This window comes from Mercenaria mercenaria, chromosome 18 (assembly GCF_021730395.1).
Source record: "Mercenaria mercenaria strain notata chromosome 18, MADL_Memer_1, whole genome shotgun sequence".
NCBI classification, from domain to species: Eukaryota; Metazoa; Mollusca; class Bivalvia; order Venerida; family Veneridae; genus Mercenaria; species Mercenaria mercenaria.
Window position 1 is genome coordinate 35,996,114 of NC_069378.1, and position 21,909 is coordinate 36,018,022.

The 21,909-nt window shown below is 38.5% G+C and overlaps 1 protein-coding gene across 1 annotated transcript in view; it reads right to left on the reverse strand.

The window, feature by feature from the left end:
- Nucleotides 1-2,192: 2,192 nt before the first annotated feature.
- LOC123538423 (metallophosphoesterase MPPED2-like) overlaps nucleotides 2,193-21,909 on the reverse strand; it is a 38,846-nt gene continuing 19,129 nt past the window's right edge. The window contains exons 5-7 of the mRNA XM_045322518.2: nucleotides 19,226-19,341; nucleotides 10,219-10,329; nucleotides 2,193-7,644 (exon numbers count right to left, since the gene is read on the reverse strand). Coding sequence (XP_045178453.2) covers nucleotides 7,469-7,644; nucleotides 10,219-10,329; nucleotides 19,226-19,341 — 403 coding nt within the window. The 3' untranslated portion in view covers nucleotides 2,193-7,468. The remainder of the gene's footprint in view (nucleotides 7,645-10,218; nucleotides 10,330-19,225; nucleotides 19,342-21,909) is intronic.

Consider the following 21,909-nt stretch of genomic DNA (forward strand, 5'->3'; position numbering starts at 1 on the left):
GCGGCCGACGACATACGTCGGAAAAACGCCTCATCACAAAATTGAAACATATTTTGGTGCTTAGATGCTGCTGTATTCTGCGCCGAAATGATGTACATGAGACATAATTTGGTCTCCTTGAGTCATTGATGAAGTCTCTATTATTTACAAAATAAAATTAGTTTTAGCAGTTTATGCTTTATATTCCTGCGAAGAACGGTAAAATCTGTTAAAAATCGTAATTTTAAGCATTTTTCAGATGATCAAAAATGGGCTCGAATCCTTGTTACTGCTGTAATTCACAGCATTCTGAAGGACTTGAGGATAAATAAAACCATGTGGATATAGTGCTTGTACATATGTCCAAATAATAGTACATATCATATTTCCGACGGATTTGAAGAATGCCGACAGCAGACGTCTATATAAGACCTCATGTCGAATTTGGATCATGTTTTGTTGGTCAGTTACTGCTGTATTCTGCGCCAAAACGATGCCCTGAACTCATTCTTTTGTCATCTTATGTCATTGTTGAGGCCTTTATGAGATATATAAAAATGAATTTAGTTTTAGCAATTTATGCAATATGTCCCGACGAAGAACAATGAAATGTGTTGAAAATCGTAATTTTCAGCATTTTTCAGGAGTCCGAAAATGGGCTCGAATCCTTGTTACTGCTGTAATTCACAGCGTCCAGGAGGACTTGAGTATTGATCAAAACATATGGATAAATTGCTAGTATGTTTGTCCAAATAATAGTATATATTTCATTGCGGACGGATTTTCATTATTCCGACGGTATACGTCCAAAGAATACGTTATCACGAAAATGGAACATGTTTTGTTGCTCAGTTATTGCTGTTTTCTGCACCAAAGCGTTGTCCTTGAGTCAATATTTGGTCATCTTAAGTCATTGTTGGGGTCTTTATAACATACACAATCAACTTAGTTTCAGCACTTTTTGCAAAATGTTTCGGCAAAGAACGGTGAAATGTGCGGAAAATCTCAATTTAAAGCATTTTCCAGGTGTACGGAAATGGGTTCGAATCCTTGTTACTGCTGTAATCCACAGCGTCCAGGAGGACATGAGGATGAATCAAACTATGTGGATATATTGCTGGTATGTATGTTCAAATAAAAGTACATATTGCATTGCCGGCGGATATTCAGGATGCCGTCGGCATACGTCGAAAAAACGCCTCCTCACAAAATTGAAACATATTTTGGTGCTTAGATGCTGCCGCATGAGTGTATTCTGCGCCGAAACGATGTACATGAGACACGATTTGGTCTCCTAAGGTCATTAATGAAGTCTCTATTATTTACAAAAAAAAAATTAGTTTTAGCAGTTTATGCTTTATATTCCTGCGAAGAACGGTAAAATCTCTTGATAATCGTAATTTTAAGCATTTTTCAGGTGACAAAAAATGGGCTCGAATCCTTGTTACTGCTGTAATTCGCAGCGTTCTGAAGGACTTGAGGATAAATAAAACCATGTGGATATATTGCTTGTGCATATGTGCAAATAAAAATACTTACCACATTGTCGAAGGATTTTAGGAATGCCGACGACATACGTCCAAAAAAAGACCTCAAGGTGACCTGTGTTTTCATGTCAGTTGCATAATAATTACGTAATAGTTTCCCCGTATATTACTAAGTACAGAAACTTCAGAGCCACGTCCCTTTAATTTTTAATAGATGTTATTTAAGTCGGAAGAAAATATATACTGTAGATATCTGAAGGAGAAATGAAAGGAACTATGATATTTTCAATTGTAAGGAAGAAGTTTTAGGTATGTTTTGTGAGTGGACCTAGACTTCGGAATGTTTGCCGACAGACGGAAATAAAACTAAGACGGCTCCTCAGTAAATTATAATTAATACCATATCTATCTTTAATCAAGGCATTCTGTACATCGATATATTGCGCGATCAATTTTTGTTTTCATTGTGGCAATACAATTCGTGATATGATGAGAACTTTATGTATGTTATGTATGAGTGGTCTTTTTGCCACACGGAAAGGGCGCATGTGCATTAAAATCAAAACATCTGGTTCAACAACAGGGCAATCAACGGGGTTGTATATTCATCTATATATCCATTTTTACAGAAGAGCCACCGGCTTCAAGAACGCAGTATCTTTAAACCATATTCCTTATACACCCAAAGGCAACTTGAAGGCATGATATATAAAACACAAAACATGCTAGTGTAAATTATCGTGTATTGAACGAAACAACTAACCCTTCATTTACTTTTTCGTCTATTGAACATACACTTACAATTCACTAAACCTCAAGAATAACTTGTTTTAATAACATGTTAAAATTTCAAAAATATCCAGTTGTGCAAGGATATAATTTTATTTTATTAATTAAACTTCCTTATGATTCACAAAAATATGACTATAGATTTAATTTACTTTATAGTTCAGTTTGCTTGAAATTTTGATGTCGTTCTCAATTACACCGTTGTACTCAGCAGAAACAGTTACTGTAAAAACCGTCACTGTGACCTTGACCTTCAACCCACTAAATTCAAATCATAAGGGTATTGCTTATGGACAATGTTAATGTCAAGTTTCAGGACCATAGGTTAAGGGGATCTTAAAATACTGTGCAATTTTTGTGCAGTCGTTGTGACCTGTATTGTCAACGTTCCTTCCAAGTTTGAGAATATTAGGTCAAGGGATACTGAACAGGAATGAGTTTTGTACTAACAGTCTCTGTGACCTTGACAACCTCAAAAACATTAAAGTCTAGTCTGTGGATTGCAGGTCAAGGGGTTCTCAAAATATTATGCTAAACTGGATTGTATCACTGTGACCTTAACCTCTTACCACCCTTACCAAAATGAAAAGCCTGCGGCAAATTTGCCCCAAACATTTTAGTTCACAAGAACAGAGTAATAAATGTTTGCAGGAGTTTGCTGGTAGCGGCGATCTTTTGGCAAACGTTTCGGTGACTTTGCTGCAAACTCATCACAGACTTTACTGAATGAAGAGTTTGCCATAACATCGCCAGAAACTTTATCACATGATTTTGTTCACCAAAACGTCACCAGAATCTTTTAATTATTTGACAAGATATGAAAGTTTGCCAGAGGATTGCCAGAACAGTGTCACATGACTTCTTCTTTGTTTTTATTGGCTGCGTTGAGTTTGGCTCAATTTTCAAACTGCCAAACAGTAGTTGAACATCGATGTATTAACATTTCATACTAAACAAAGAACTTTACAAAAAGATTGATAAATCACGGAAGTAAATGTTGCGATGTAAGGTTAGTTTTCACATTATTACACATGCAAAAAACTGAATGATTTTTTAACGGTTAGCTTTTGTTTATTTTAGGCTTTTGCTACCTGAAGACCATGACTAGATACAATAGATTACAGTGAATCTGCAAATGAATTAAGACATTTGCACACAGGGGAAATTTTTGCAAATCAGTTATCAGCTTTCACAACCTTTAAAATACCCATGTAAGCATAAAACATATTTACTAAAGACATACTGTATCATACTGATCTCGTACATTTGTATTTCTTTCTGTATAATTATTAAGAAAAGATAAATCATTGTCAGCAGATGATATATTTTGCTAATTTAAGAGACAAATATGCCTGGTCTTACTTTTCTTGAAAATATATTGCTGAACCCAAATTCTTTTGTTCTGCAAAAATGAAGTGCCTGTTACTTTTGCGCCAAAAGTTTGCAGCAAATTTGCGGCAAAAAAATTTGCATAATTGTTTGCAGCAAAGTAGCCACAAACTAATTTGCATAAATAGTTTGCCAAAAGCTCGCCAGAACATTAGGTTTGCCGCATATTTGCTGCGAACTTCATTTGCATGAACTGTTCTCAGCAAATTCACCGCAAACTAATTTGCATGGTAAAAGTTTACCAAAAGACAATTTGCCGCAACATTTGCCGGAAGTCTGATATGTTGGTAAGGGCAACTAACCACAAAATCAACAGCCATTATGCATAACTCATGGACAATATTCCTGTCCAGTTTGAGGACTGCTGATCAACATATCAATACAGTACAGGTCATGCACTGCCAATGGACAATGTATCTGTCAAGTATGAGGATGGTAGGGCAAGGGGTTCTTAAAATATTGAGAGGAAACGGCTTCTGTACTAATATTCACTGAGATGTTGACCTCTGATCCAATGACTTCAAAATCAAGGGGTCATGTTATGAGCATATCAAGTTAGCAAATCTTAGGAAATCATTGAGAGGAAATGAAAATGCTACCAGACAATTAGAACCATCACCAGATGTATAAATGGAATTAATAATAACTTAAGTTCTGTAAACATTAGAAATACAGTCATGTAACATTTATGCATTTAAATTCATAACTATACAGCATATATTGCATTAATACTGTGATGTACAAGCAAATTTTCTAAGTTGAAAAATCTGCATAATTTTGTCAAAATAAAAGCAAGAGTTAAAAAACTTGCTAGGAACCGAAAAACATTTCAAATACATGCATATTTTAAGAAATAATTTTGTGGGCAGGAAACTTCAAGGTTTTGCCCAAAAAGGCTGTTTCATGGGAATATGAATGAATACACGAATGTTAATGATTTCACATTATGTGATTAATATCGTGTCAAATCAGCTTATTATTTTTGATCCACACTAGCTATCATTGACGTAAAGTGAAATAATATATATCTGTATGTAAAATATATTTTAAGAAGGAATCATTTTTGAAACATGAATGGCTTATTGCCTTTAGCACAGATTTGCAAAAAAAGCAAACACTGAATCATTAACCATGACAAAAAAAAGATGGGTCAACATTTCTAGTATTAATGGTACCTTTTTTTGTAAATGCATATAACATTATGGAACTAGATATAACCAAATATTATAAACAAAATGCAATGTTACACTCTAAATGAAGGTAGAAAAAGTCCATTTATCTCATGGAAAAAGTTTAAACAGAGTAACACCAACAATCCTTTATGCATGACAGATATAAGGACTAAAATGGTTAAATACCAGGATTCCAAAACATCATTATAATGTGCAAAATAAAAGACACATGGCTACCCACACTTTATTGCACTTAATCAAAATCAAAACAAACTAGAGATGCTTTTGAGAAAAGCGCATGTATCCCACAACTGCCCCTATGAAAAATGTTAGTTTCTCTAGATGTTTTAGACGAGTGGATCCAATTAGATGGTCTGGATGAGTAGATCCAATTAGTAATTCAAGGGCCATAAATCAAAATTGCCTGGGCGGATTTGGCTAGTTATCGAACTTGGTTTAGGTCTTATGGCCAAACACATTTTCTTCAAGTTTGGTGAAGATCGGATGAGAAATGTTCGACTTAGAGAGTGGACAAGAGTAAACAGACGGATTTTTTTGGTAATTCAAGGGCCGTAACTCTAAAATGCCTGGACCGATTTGGCTAGTTATCGAACTTGGCCGAGGTCTCATGGTCAAACACATTTTGTTCAAGTTTGGTGAAGATCGGATGAGAAATATTCGCCTTAGAGTGCGGACAAGAGTAAAAAGGCCGATTTTTCGATAATTCAAGGGCTGTAACTCCAAAATGCCTGGACCGATTTGGCTAGTTATCGAACTTGGCTGAGGTCTCATGGTCAAATACATTTTGTTCAAGTTTGGTGAAGATCGGATGAGAAATGTTGGATTAAGAGTGCGGACATGAGTAAAAAGGCCGATTTTTCGATAATTCAAGGGCCGTAACTCCAAAAGGCCTGGACCGATTTGGCTAGTTATCAAACTTGGCTGAGGTCTCGTGGTCAAACACATTTTGTTTAAGTTTGGTGAAGATTGGATGAGAAATATTCGAATTAGAGTGCGGACAAGAGTAAAAAGACCGATTTTTGGTAATTCAAGGGCCATAACTCCAAGACGCCTGGACCAATTTGGCTAGTTATCGAACTTGGCCGAGGCCTTATTGGTCAAACACATTTTGTTCAAGTTTGGTGAAAATCAGACGAGAAATGTTCGACTTAGGGTGTGGACAAGCTTTGTGACAGACACACACACACACACACAGACTGGAGTAAATCAATATGTCTCCCACACCACTGTGTGGTGGGAGACATAATTCATAAAATATATAGTGATACTGCACAGCAGTGAAATTCTATGACATTTTCTTTTTGTTGTACGTTAGTATTGTAGTGGGAATATTTATTGGCCAAGATAATTCCATTTTTCTAAGTAAACAAAAGACCATTATTCTGACAAATTGCATATCAGAAATATGTTTAAAGAATGTTAAAGAAAGTGAACTTAAAAAAAAAGAAAGGGTCATCATTCTGACAAATTGCATGTGAGAGTTATGGTTCTTGGCCTACTTGCTCAACAAAAATGAGACACAAGTGAGCATCATTTCAAAGCTATAGCTGTTATAATTTCTGAGAGGTGGACCTAAACAAAAATCTCAACCAAAGCCTATGCTGACAATTAAATGAAATAATACCTCTTATATTTTTTTCAAAAATCAGGTGAGCTAAAAATGTAGGGTCTAATTTATGGAAGGCCAACAAATTTGGAACCCATCCTTCAGTTAATACAAACATTTACATATAAAATAAATTACATAAAGTGTATATATATGACAGGAGCCATTCAATATTAATGTTTTTTTTACACAACAACACAAGTCTATTTTCAGTTTAATCTTTAATTTCTATACTTATTAACCCTGAGTAATCATGTGTTTGACATTGACAATTCATATAGGTAAGAGGGGCCTGAAAGCCCTGTATCCCTGTGTTTGACATTGACCAGTCATATAGATAAGAGGGGCCTGAAAGCCCTGTATCCCTGTGCTTGACATTGACCAGTCATATAGATAAGAGGGGCCTGAAAGCCCTGTAACACTGACCTGACCAAGTTCTTACCACTGATAACCTAGTATCTAACTTGGCCAAGATTTCACATAGACAAACATTTTGACCATGTTTTATGTAAATAAGGTAGATCATTAAAGTAATTCTGCACATTCAGATAATTTTTTTCTACAATGTAGAACAAGATTATTTCTTTTTTTTTCAAAATTCAGAATATATTTACAAAATTTGGCAAATAAATTGGACCTAGTGACCTGGTTTTTAACCTCAGGTAATCCAGTTTTAAACTTGACCTACATTTTCATTTCATAAAGACAAACTTTCTGACAAAGTTTCATAAAGAAGAGGTAGAAAATGTGACCTGGGGAGACACTGTTAACAAGGTTTTCCTATTAATTGACCTTGTGACCTAGTGAAAATGCATGACAGATACAGGGTGATCACAATAGTTCACACTGAGCACTTTGTGCTCAGGTGAGCTAAAAAACCTATGGACCTGTGGCTTATATAAGAGGCAATGTAATAATATCTTTTACTCAACAAAGACCTACATCATTTTACATTATTATGCAAGTCTTAAATCATATAGGATTAAAACTGTTGTCCTGATACTGATAAATGTTTGTAAACATTCCTAGTGGAAAGCAGATCTAATAAGTCTCTGAGGTGATATTTTCAGCAGTTCATCTTTCATATGTCCTTCAGGCACAGGGTAGTCAAAGACAACTGGTGCATGATCCGGGCGGTATCGTAGTGTACATGTTGATGCATTGATGTAAGTTGTGTGCCCATCACTTGTTACACCATAACCTAGAAAACAATATCAATATCAAATGATATTTAAAAAAGAAATTTTACTGAAATTACAGAAAACAAGAGGACCAAATGGTCCTAGGTCGCTCACCTGAGAACAGCCGGAATAATCTTCATGAAAATGACTGCTAGTTTTTTTTTGTATCTAGATGGCCCACATTGCACAATTTCATATGCTGAATAATACTCTTGTAATGTTTGATAGTACTGGGTAAAATACTTTTTGAGATAAATGTGACACAAACTCAGACCCTTTTTAAGCATATTTTTGACTTAAATCAAGGACAATAACTTTAGTCTGGCTGTTTCAGAACCAAATTAAAACCCCTAGTGCATGTCTCCCTGTACTAAATAACAATCATGTAAGGTTTGATGACTCTAGGTCAAATACTTTTTGATATATGAATGATACAAATTCAGACAGACGGCTCGAGAGAAGGATGGACAAGGGTAATTCTTTGCACAAAAATGATAACTTTTTTGTTCCTTTTGTTTGGCCTTTAACCTCAAAATGACATTAAACCTAGTGCGAGTCCTCACTGGATGAAAAAAGTGCCAATATTTCTATACTATACTGACTACTTTCAAAATTTAAGGAATCAGTCAAAATAGCTTTATGATATTTGAATTTTTTTTTTTTTAAATATAGCAAGTATTTGTCAGGTACTACCTCGGAAAATAAAGACACACCTCTTCTTTTATCATTTTAGTCTGATTTATATTACCTTTACCCCTAAACAAATTTAGGATAAAAAATTTAATGATCTGAAGAAATTTGGTAACAGGCCATTTAAGAATATTTCTGTACGATCTTTTTACACCATAACCAGTAATTTGAGAGAAGATTTTCAAACTTTTCTATTTATAAGATCTGTAAAAAGATCCTTTGGAAGCAAAGAATGCAACCAAGAATAATAATAGCAGACTCGGTTTGACTGAGTCTGTTCATGAGAGGTAATGAAATGTGCAACACCTCTCATGCCCCCTAGCACTGGCTTAAGCGGAACTCTATTACACATATGATGAATGGACTCCATGATCCCAAAGGATAAAAAAATATAGCAACACTGAATCCAAGTATTAAGTCATGTTAGGAAAACTAGCCCCATCCCTCTGGTTTTTAAACGAACCAGAAAGATTTGAAAAATTTTAGAGGGTCACTTAAGGAACGCCGCTGTGAAATTATTCTGACTTTGGGCCAGCTGTTTCAGAGAAAAAGACTTTCAAGTTTTTCCATATAGCAATATAGGGAAAACAAGCATTGCACCACAGAGGTCAGGCTTTTAAATGGAACAGAATAACTGAAGGAATCTGGTACCATCAAACGAAACTATTTTGAAATTGAGCCAGCAGTTTCAAGGAAGATTTTCAAAATTTTCCAGAAGGCCATTTAGAGAAAACTAGCCTAAACCACTGACAGCCATTTTTATGAACAACAAAATGTTTTGAAAAAATTTGGTATAGGGTCAGCAAAGGAACTTTTCCGTGAAACTTTTTCAAAATCAGGCAGGAAGTTTCTTAGACCAAAGTTTTTATGGTTTTTATTTTGCTATGGCAACCAGAATTCTGCATGGATGACCTAGTTTTGGAGAAATCTGAAAGATGACCATCCATAACACCTTTCACCTGAACTCATCATCAGGTCCTGGTAAATCTCCATAAAATGTTAAATTTTCAATGGCTTAAACTACTGGTAACTCGAACTTATTTTGATGGTCCCACCATGTTCAAGCAAACAAAGTTTAACTGTACTTGGATAATGAAAACAATCAAGACCTTCTTGCGGTTTGTCATCTAATTTATCATGGTTCATCGTTCAGATGCTCAGATATTTAACCACTCTGGCTAACCCCCTATTCCAAACACGCTTACGCTAGAAATTATTACCCCCAACGTATAATGGCCCATCGTGCATAAGTAGTCTTATTGCACTCTTTTGTTATAAATTATTTCTTAATTCAAAGTCTACATGGCAATATGCGCAAGTGATAAAATCAATAACTTTACATGACTGTGTACTGTGATTATCCTCCATTATTCTGGTCCTTCGAAGTTTTGACCGTTAGATTGCCTGTCGCATATATGTATATTAAACAATCTGACCCTCGAATTATTTTGACTAGCTAAACCCTTATGGTTCAATTCCTGCACATCTGAACTCTGAACCATGATAAATTAGACAGCAAATTATATGAAGGCCTGGATTATTTGTTAAACAATTGCGCCTAATTTGATTATATCATAATGACAAAAAGTAACTGCTGTATAAATCTTTGTGATATAATCACAGGTTAAAATTCACTTTGTTGTGCAAAGGCTTCTTACGACTCAAGTGTTAAACATGTTTAACTTTTACATAATCAATAATATCATTGACATGTGGCATTCATCATTACCATGCTATACTTTGAGAAGTATGCAATGTATTTTTATGATAATTTCCAAACGGTATTGCAAACAGATCAATGTATTTGGGTATGAACTTTAAAGTTGTAATTTTCTTTTCATTTTGCACATTTTTGTGATACCTCCTGAACAACACTTAACAAGACGTGTCCAATTTTTTGTTACCTTCATGGATATGTCCAAATATATGATACTTTGGTTTTACTCTCTGCTGTATTGTACTCAAAAGTTCAACACATCCAGCTCTGTTTTTATCAAAGCATGCATCACCATGACCTGAAAAATAACATGTTTGGAGACAATTTCAACAAAGCTGAGAGAAAACCTTACTATGATGTGATGACAGAACAAGTTTGATGAATAGCCATACAAGAAGTTGATGAAAGGTTTCCTATGTTAGCTGTGCAAAAATATTTCAACAAAATTGAAAAAGGATCAAAACAAGAATGCTACGCAGCAAGTTTGGTGAAGGTCCATGCAAATTTAAGACTCATGAAATGCAGCTGTTAATAGGTTTTACTAGCAGTTTTTTCTTTTTTTAGCACAGGTGGCACATGCATGGAATCAAGCTGAAACAATAAAATACATCTGTGAAAGTATTTCATGAGAAGAAGTTATTTTAAAGTTTTACTATTTTAGATCCAGTAAACTATAAAAATGGTCAAACTGAACCATCTGACTATACTTGAGAGAGGATTATATGAGGATGCTATAGTAACTGACCAGCTTGGTGATGACCAATCAAGATTTTCATGAATGTGTGAGAGAGGACATAAGGATGCCACTGTGAGGTCAAGCTTGGTGATGATCCATCAAGTTTTTCATGGTGTGTGTGAGAGAGGACACAAGGATGCCACTGTGAGGTCAAGCTTGGTGACGATCCATCATGTGTTTCATGGTGTGTGTGAGAGAGGACATAAGGATGCAACTGTGAGGTCAAGCTTGGTGATGATCCATCAAGTGTTTCATGATGTGTGTGACATAGGACATAAGGATGCCACTGTGAGGTCAAGCTTGGTGACGATCCATCATGTGTTTCATGGTGTGTGTGAGAGAGGACACAAGGATGCCACTGTGAGGTGAAGCTTGGTGACGATCCATCATGTGTTTCATGGTGTGTGTGAGAGAGGACATAAGGATGCCACTGTGAGGTCAAGCTTGGTGATGATCCATCAAGTGTTTCATGATGTGTGTGAGATAGGACATAAGGATGCCACTGTGAGGTCAAGCTTGGTGATGATCCATCAAGTGTTTCATGATGTGTGTGAGGGAGGACATAAGGATGCAACTGTGAGGTCAAGCTTGGTGATGATCCATCACGTGTTTCATGATGTGTGTGAGAGAGGACATAAGGATGCCACTGTGAGGTCAAGCTTGGTGATGATCCATCAAGTGTTTCATGATGTGTGTGAGAGAGGACATAAGGATGCCACTGTGAGGTCAAGCTTGGTGATGATCTATCAAGTTTTTCATGAATGTGTGAGAGAGGACATAAGGATGCCACTGTGAGGTCAAGCTTGGTGATGATCTATCAAGTGTTTCATGATGTGTGTGAGAGAGGACATAAGGATGCCACTGTGAGGTCAAGATTGGTCTATCAAGTTTTTCATGAATGTGTGAGAGAGGACATAAGGATGCCACTGTGAGGTCAAGCTTGGTGATGATCCATCAAGTGTTTCATGAATGTGAGAGAGAGGACATAAGGATGCCACTGTGAGGTCAAGCTTGGTGATGATCCATCATGTGTTTCATGAATGTGAGAGAGAGAGGACATAAGGATGCCACTGTGAGGTCAAGCTTCGTGATGATCCATCATGTGTTTCATGAATGTGAGAGAGAGGACGTAAGGATGCCATTGTGAGGTCAAGCTTGGTGATGATCCATCATGTGTTTCATGAATGTGAGAGAGAGAGAGGACATAAGGATGCCACTGTGAGGTCAAGCTTGGTGATGATCCATTATGTGTTTCATGACTGTGAGAGAGAGGACATAAGGATGCCACTGATGATCCATCAAGTGTTTCTTGAATGTGTGGGAGAGGACATAAGGATGCCACTGTGAGGTCAAGCTTGGTGATGATCCATCAAGTGTTTCTTGAATGTGTGGGAGAGGACATAAGGATGCCACTGTGAGGTCAAGCTTGGTGATGATCCATCAAGTGTTTCATGATGTGTGAGAGAGGGCATAAGGATGCCACTGTGAGGTCAAGCTTGGTGATGATCCATCAAGTGTTTCATGATGTGTGTGAGATAGGACATAAGGATGCCACTGTGAGGTCAAGCTTGGTGATGATCCATCAAGTGTTTCATGAATGTGTGAGAGAGGACATAAGGATGCCACTGTGAGGTCAAGCTTGGTGACGATCCATCAAGTGTTTCATGAATGTGTGAGAGAGGACACAAGGATGCCACTGTGAGGTCAAGCTTGGTGACGATCCATCAAGTGTTTCATGATGTGTGTGAGAGAGGACATAAGGATGCCACTGTGAGGTCAAGCTTGGTGATGATCAATCAAGTGTTTCTTGAATGTGTGAGAGAGGACATAAGGATGCCACTGTGAGGTCAAGCTTGGTGATGATCCATCAAGATTTTCATGAATGTGTGAGAGAGGACATAAGGATGCCACTGTGAGGTCAAGCTTGGTGATGATCCATCAAGTGTTTCATGATGAGTGAGAGAGGGCATAAGGATGCCACTGTGAGGTCAAGCTTGGTGATGATCCATCAAGTGTTTCATGATGTGTGTGAGATAGGACATAAGGATGCCACTGTGAGGTCAAGCTTGGTGATGATCCATCAAGTGTTTCATGAATGTGAGAGAGAGGACACAAGGATGCCACTGTGAGGTCAAGCTTGGTGACGATCCATCAAGTGTTTCATGATGTGTGTGAGAGAGGACACAAGGATGCCACTGTGAGGTCAAGCTTGGTGATGATCCATCATGTGTTTCATGATGTGTGTGAGAGAGGACATAAGGATGCCACTGTGAGGTCAAGATTGGTCTATCAAGTTTTTCATGAATGTGTGAGAGAGGACATAAGGATGCCACTGTGAGGTCAAGCTTGGTGATGATCCATCAAGTGTTTCATGAATGTGAGAGAGAGGACATAAGGATGCCACTGTGAGGTCAAGCTTGGTGATGATCCATCATGTGTTTCATGAATGTGAGAGAGAGAGGACATAAGGATGCCACTGTGAGGTCAAGCTTCGTGATGATCCATCATGTGTTTCATGAATGTGAGAGAGAGGACGTAAGGATGCCATTGTGAGGTCAAGCTTGGTGATGATCCATCATGTGTTTCATGAATGTGAGAGAGAGAGAGGACATAAGGATGCCACTGTGAGGTCAAGCTTGGTGATGATCCATTATGTGTTTCATGACTGTGAGAGAGAGGACATAAGGATGCCACTGATGATCCATCAAGTGTTTCTTGAATGTGTGGGAGAGGACATAAGGATGCCACTGTGAGGTCAAGCTTGGTGATGATCCATCAAGTGTTTCTTGAATGTGTGGGAGAGGACATAAGGATGCCACTGTGAGGTCAAGCTTGGTGATGATCCATCAAGTGTTTCATGATGTGTGAGAGAGGGCATAAGGATGCCACTGTGAGGTCAAGCTTGGTGATGGTCCATCAAGTGTTTCATGATGTGTGTGAGATAGGACATAAGGATGCCACTGTGAGGTCAAGCTTGGTGATGATCCATCAAGTGTTTCATGAATGTGTGAGAGAGGACATAAGGATGCCACTGTGAGGTCAAGCTTGGTGACGATCCATCAAGTGTTTCATGAATGTGTGAGAGAGGACACAAGGATGCCACTGTGAGGTCAAGCTTGGTGACGATCCATCAAGTGTTTCATGATGTGTGTGAGAGAGGACATAAGGATGCCACTGTGAGGTCAAGCTTGGTGATGATCAATCAAGTGTTTCTTGAATGTGTGAGAGAGGACATAAGGATGCCACTGTGAGGTCAAGCTTGGTGATGATCCATCAAGTGTTTCTTGAATGTGTGAGAGAGGACATAAGGATGCCACTGTGAGGTCAAGCTTGGTGATGATCCATCAAGTGTTTCATGATGTGTGAGAGAGGGCATAAGGATGCCACTGTGAGGTCAAGCTTGGTGATGATCCATCAAGTGTTTCATGATGTGTGTGAGAGGACATAAGGATGCCACTGTGAGGTCAAGCTTGGTGATGATCCATCAAGTGTTTCATGAATGTGAGAGAGAGGACACAAGGATGCCACTGTGAGGTCAAGCTTGGTGATGATCCATCAAGTGTTTCATGATGTGTGTGAGAGAGGACACAAGGATGCCACTGTGAGGTCAAGCTTGGTGATGATCCATCATGTGTTTCATGATGTGTGTTACAGAGGACATAAGGATGCCACTGTGAGGTCAAGCTTGGTGATGATTCATCAAGTGTTTCATGAATGTGTGAGAGAGGACACAAGGATGCCACTGTTAGGTCAGCTTGGTTATGATCCATCAAGTGTTTCATGATGTGTGTGAGAGAGGACAAAAGGATGCCACTGTGAGGTCAAGCTTGGTGATGATCCATCAAGTGTTTCATGATGTGTGTGAGAGAGGACATAAGGATGCCACTGTGAGGTCAAGCTTGGTGATGATCCATCATGTTTCATGATTGTGAGAGAGACATAAGGATGCCACTGTAGGTCAAGTTGGTGATATCCATCAAGTGTTTATGAATGTGTGAGAGAGGACATAAGGATGCCACTGTGAGGTCAAGCTTGGTGATGATCCATCAAGTGTTTCATGAATGTGTGAGAGAGGACATAAGGATGCCACTGTGAGGTCAAGCTTGGTGATGATCCATCATGTGTTTCATGATGTGTGAGAGAGGACATAAGGATGCCACTGTGAGGTCAAGCTTGGTGATGATCCATCATGTGTTTCATGATATCTGAGAGAGAGGACATTAGGATGCCACTGTGAGGTCAAGCTTGGTGATGATCCATCAAGTGTTTCATGAATGTGTGAGAGAGGACACAAGGATGCCACTGTGAGGTCAAGCTTGGTGATGATCCATCAAGTGTTTCATGGTGTGTGTGAGAGAGGACATAAGGATGCCACTGTGAGGTCAAGCTTGGTGATGATCCATCAAGTGTTTCATGATGTGTGTGAGATAGGACATAAGGATGCCACTGTGAGGTCAAGCTTGGTGATGATCAATCAAGTGTTTCATGAATGTGTGTGAGAGAGGACATAAGGATGCCACTGTGAGGTCAAGCTTGGTGATGATCCATCAAGTGTTTCATGAATGTGTGAGAGAGGACATAAGGATGCCACTGTGAGGTCAAGCTTGGTGATGATCCATCAAGTGTTTCATGAATGTGTGAGAGAGGACATAAGGATGCCACTGTGAGGTCAAGCTTGGTGATGATCCATCAAGTGTTTCATGAATGTGTGAGAGAGGACATAAGGATGCCAGTGTGAGGTCAAGCTTGGTGATGATCCATCAAGTGTTTCATGAATGTGTGTGAGAGAGGACATAAGGATGCCACTGTGAGGTCAAGCTTGGTGATGATCCATCAAGTGTTTCATGATGTGTGTGACAGAGGACATAAGGATGCCACTGTGAGGTCAAGCTTGGTGATGATCCATCAAGTTTTTCATGGTGTGTGTGAGAGAGGACATAAGGATGCCACTGTGAGGTCAAGCTTGGTGATGATCCATCAAGTTTTTCATGGTGTGTGAGAGAGAGGACATAAGGATGCCACTGTGAGGTCAAGCTTGGTGATGATCCATCAAGTTTTCATGATGTGTGTGAGAGAGGACACAAGGATGCCACTGTGAGGTCAAGCTTGGTGATGATCCATCAAGTGTTTCATGATGTGTGTGAGAAAGGACATAAGGATGCCACTGTGAGGTCAAGCTTGGTGATGATCCATCAAGTGTTTCATGATGTGTGAGAGAGGACATAAGGATGCCACTGTGAGGTCAAGCTTGGTGATGATCCATCAAGTGTTTCATGATGTGTGTGAGAGAGGACATAAGGATGCCACTGTGAGGTCAAGCTTGGTGATGATCCATCAAGTGTTTCATGAATGTGTGAGAGAGGACATAAGGATGCCACTGTGAGGTCAAGCTTGGTGATGATCCATCAAGTGTTTCATGATGTGTGAGAGAGGACATAAGGATGCCACTGTGAGGTCAAGCTTGGTGATGATCCATCAAGTGTTTCATGATGTGTGTGAGATAGGACATAAGGATGCCACTGTGAGGTCAAGCTTGGTGATGATCCATCAAGTGTTTCATGAATGTGTGGAGAGAGGACACAAGATGCCACTGTGAGGTCAAGCTTGGTGATGATCCATCAAGTGTTTCATGATGTGGTGAGAGAGGACACAAGGATGCACTGTGAGTCAAGCTTGGTGATGATCCATCAAGTGGTTTCATGATGTGTGTGAAGAGAGGACATAAGGATGCCACTGTGAGGTCAAGCTTGGTGATGATCCATCAAGTGTTTCAATGAATGTTTTGAGGAGAGGACATAAGGATGCCACTGTGAGGTCAAGCTTGGTGATGATCCATCAAGTGTTTCATGATGTGTGTGAGAGAGGACATAAGGATGCCACTGTGAGGTCAAGCTTGGTGATGATCCATCAAGTGTTTCATGATGTGTGTGAGAGAGGACATAAGGATGCCACTGTGAGGTCAAGCTTGGTGATGATCCATCAAGTGTTTCATGATGTGTGTGAGAGAGGACATAAGGATGCCACTGTGAGGTCAAGCTTGGTGATGATCCATCAAGTGTTTCATGATGTGTGTGAGAGAGGACACAAGGATGCCACTGTGAGGTCAAGCTTGGTGATGATCCATCAAGTGTTTCATGATGTGTGTGAGAGAGGACACAAGGATGCCACTGTGAGGTCAAGCTTGGTGATGATCCATCAAGTTTTTCATGCTGTGTGAGATAAGGAACTAAGGATGCCACTGTGAGGTCAAGCTTGGTGATGATCCATATGTGTTTCATGATGTGTTAGAGAGGACATATAGGATGCCACTGTGAGGTCAAGCTTGTGATGATCTATAATGTTTTTCATGAGTGTGTGAGAGAATGCATAAGGATTGCCACTGTGAGGTCAAGCTTGGTGATAATCCATCAAGTTTTCATGAATGGTGTGAGAGAGGACATAAGGATGCCACTGTGAGGTCAAGTTGGGATATCCATCAAGTGTTTCATGAATGTGTGAGAAGGACACAAGGATGCCACTGTGAGGTCAGTTTGGTGACGATCCATCAAGTGTTTCATGATGTGTGTGAGATAGGACACAAGGATGCCACTGTGACGTCAGTTTGGTGATGATCCATCAAGTGTTTCATGAATGTGTGAGAGAGAGGACACAAGGATGCCACTGTGAGGTCAGTTTGGTGATGATCCATCAAGTGTTTCATGATGTGTGTGAGATAGGACACAAGGATGTCACTGTGAGGTCAGTTTGGTGATGATCCATCAAGTGTTTCATGAATGTGTGAGAGAGAGGACACAAGGGTGCCACTGTGAGGTCAGTTTGGTGATGATCCATCAAGTGTTTCATGAATGTTTGAGAGAGAGGACACAAGGATGCCACTGTGAGGTCAGTTTGGTGATGATCCATCAAGTGTTTCATGAATTTGTGAGAGAGGACACAATGATGCCACTGTGAGGTCAGTTTGGTGATGATCCATCAAGTGTTTCATGATGTGTGTGAGAGAGGACACAAGGATGCCACTGTGAGGTCAAGCTTGGTGATGATCCATCAAGTGTTTCATGAGGTGTTTGAGAGGACATAAGGATGCCACTGTGAGGTCAAGCTTGGTGATAATCCATCAAGTGTTTCATGATGTGTGTGAGAGGACACAAGGATGCCACTGTGAGGTCAAGCTTGGTGATGATCCATCAAGTGTTTCATGATGTGTGTGAGAGAGGACATAAGGATGCCACTGTGAGGTCAAGCTTGGTGAAAATCCATCAAGCAATTCATGACAAGAAGTTGTTTTTGTCAAGCCTGCTTACTGCAAGCTTAACTAAGTCATTAAAATGGCCATGTAAATAATAATAGAACAATATCATATACAAAAAGAAATGGAGAATTTGAATATTTTTTTTTGCGAAAATCAATATTTTTGATTAGGCAGTCTTTCAAACACATAATTTATATATTTTTGAAAAGTTTTGTTTAACACGTTTTTTTATTGACTATAAGTTACCATTTTAAGTTTAAATGTTGTAAAAATCCAATTTATTGCTATAACAAAGTTGTTAAAAATGGAAGTAGTGGCACAGCATTTTAATTAAAGCCTTCACATCTAAAATCACCCACTTGCTTATACAAGGACATATTTTTCATCACAATTACATTCAGGAGAGCCATTGGTTGTTCAACCATTTTATAGCATATGCCTGATATGCAACAGCAATAAATATATACAAAACATGCGAACCTATTTCAAAAATGTGTTGCCATTGTTTGTCAATAAAACAGCCTCTCAAAACTTTATAAAACTGCAACTATACAGAGTTATCTCCCCTAATAATTCATAAACTTCACCTGTGATTTTGTGTCACAGGAAAAATTTTTTCAATCCTAAAGACAATGTTCTTTCATAATATGTACAGGAACTGACTACAGCCTTTCATGCCTTGGCTTCCTGGCTGCTCGCTATTTCTGTAACAGAGTTTTATCATGTTCAGTAACTTTAGTGAATAAACAGCCATTTCGGCAGTAGTTTACTGACATAACATATTCATATTATAATTAGAAGAATATCCAAAACAAAACAATCTCTTGGGCAGAACTATGATAACATAGTCACAACTAAGTGTGTGTGTGTGTTTGGGTTTAACGTCTTTTTCAACAATTTCACATTCATATAAACGACGGTGTCTACTTGTAGCAGTGAGCACAATGCCGGGTAAGTGATGTATAATGGTCATATCACTACTGTTTTTGTCAATGATCAAACATCTTTTTGGCAATGGGGGCCAATTAATATTTTAATGTGATATATCATGTTTCAATCATAGCTGCACTGTGACCAAAATAAAGCTGAAACATGTTATTTTGGACAAGTTTTTAATATTTATGAAACTGTTCAATACATGGTTCAGACATGGTTTGGCTGCATTGATTTCCAGAGGAAGACCAGAGCTTTTACTTTTGTAAACATTACCAATTGGAGGTCCATGTGTAATCAGAATATCAGTGCTGCTGGGTATGAGATTCCATTTCTCCAGGCATTTTTCTCCTCTTGGAAGGTTAAATCCCCAGTCACAGAACTCTGGCTGCCTACAATAATGTACAAAGAGATTCTCATATATAGGTAAAATTCTATAACACAACAAGTATGCCTCTTTTACATAATTCCAAGCCTCCTCACTGAACCAAGCCTTAGGAAAAAATGCACTTGCAGCTACTCCCTATTTCCAAACTTTATGCTTATTCTGATTAACAGTTAACAAGAAGGCCATGATGTGCATACAGTTTCACTAATGTACCAATGCCAAGCTAAGCAACATTCTAGTTACCCAGTACACCATTAGCATGTGCATACTGTTTCAATAATGTACCAATGCAATGCTAAGCAACATTCTAGTTAACCCAGTACACCATTAGCATGTGCATACAGTTTCACTAATGTACCAATGCCATGCTAAGCAATATTCTAGTTAACCCAGTACACCATTAGCATATGCATACTGTTTCAATAATGTACCAATGCAATGCTAAGCAACATTCTAGTTAACCCAGTACACCATTAGCATGTGCATACATTTCCACCAATGTACCAATGCAATGCTAAGCAACATTCTAGTAAACCCAGTACACCATTAGCATGTGCATACAGTTTCAATAATGTACCAATGCAATGCTAAGCAACATTCTAGTTAATCTAGTACACCATAAGCATGTGCATACTTTTTCAATAATGTACCAATGCCATGCTAAACAACATTCTAGTAAACCCAGTACACCATAAGCATGTGCATACAGTTTCAATAATGTACCAATGCAATGCTAAGCAACATTCTAGTAAACCCAGTACACCATAAGCATGTGCATACAGTTTCAATAATGTACCAATGCCATGCTAAGCAACATTCTAGTAAATCCAGTACACCAGTAGCATGTGCATACAGTTTCAATAATGTACCAATGCAATGCTAAGCAACATTCTAGTTAACCCAGTACACCATTAGCATGTGCATACATTTCCACTAATGTACCAATGCCATGCTAAGCAACATTCTAGTTAATCCAGTACACCATTAGCATGTGCATACAGTTTCAATATTGTACCAATGCCATGCTAAGCAACATTCTAGTAAACCCAGTACACCATTAAGCATGTGTGTACAGTTTCAATAATGTACCAATGCAATGCTAAGCAACATTCTAGTAAACTCAGTACACCATAAGCATGTGCATACAGTTTCAATAATGTACCAATGCAATGCTAAGCAACATTCTAGTAATCCCAGTACACCATAAGCATGTGCATACAGTTTCAATAATGTACCAATGCAATGCTAAGCAACATTCTAGTAAACCCAGTTCACCATAAGCATGTGCATACAGTTTCAATAATGTACCAATGCCATGCTAAGCAACATTCTAGTAAACCCAGTACACCATTAGCATGTACATACAGTTTCAATAATGTACCAATGCAATGCTAAGCAACATTCTAGTAAACACAGTACACCATTAGCATATGCATACTGTTTCAATAATGTACCAATGCAATGCTAAGCAACATTCTAGTTAACCCAGTACACCATTAGCATGTACATACATTTCCACTAATGTACCAATGCCATGCTAAGCAACATTCTAGTAAACCCAGTACACCATTAGCATGTGCATACAGTTTCAATAATGTACCAATGCAATGCTAAGCAATCTTCTAGTTAATCAAGTACACCTTTAGCATGTGCATACATTTCCACTTATGTACCAATGCCATGCTAAACAACATTCTAGTAAACCCAGTACACCATTAGCATGTGCATACAGTTTCACTAATGTACCAATGCCATGCTAAGCAACATTCTAGTTAATCCAGTACACCATTAGCATGTGCATACAGTTTCAATAATGTACCAATGCAATGCTAAGCAACATTCTAGTAAACCCAGTGCACCATTAGCATGTGCAAACTGTTTCAATAATGTACCAATGACATGCTAAGCAACATTCTAGTTAATCCAGTACACAATTAGCATGTGCATACAGTTTCAATAATGTACCAATGCCATGCTAAGCAACATTCTAGTTAATCCAGTACACCATTAGCAGGTGCATACATTTCCACCAATGTACCAATGCCATGCTAAGCAACATTCTAGTAAACCCAGTACACCATTAGCATGTGCATACTGTTTCAATAATGTACCAATGCTATGCTAAACAACATTCTAGTAAACCCAGTACACCATAAGCATGTGCATACAGTTTCAATAATGTACCAATGCCATGCTAAGCAACATTCTAGTAAACCCAGTACACCATTAGCATGTGCATACAGTTTCAATAATGTACCAATGCAATGCTAAGCAACATTCTAGTTAACCCAGTACACGATAAACATGTGCATACAGTTTCAATAATGTACAAATGCCATGCTAAGCAACATTCTAGTAAACGCAGTACACCATAAGTATGTGCATACAGTTTCAATAATGTACCAATGCCATGCTAAGCAACATTCTAGTAAACCCAGTACACCATTAGCATGTGCATACAGTTTCAATAATGTACCAATGCAATGCTAAGCAACATTCCAGTTAACCCAGTACACGATAAACATGTGCATACAGTTTCAATAATGTACCAATGCCATGCTAAGCAACATTC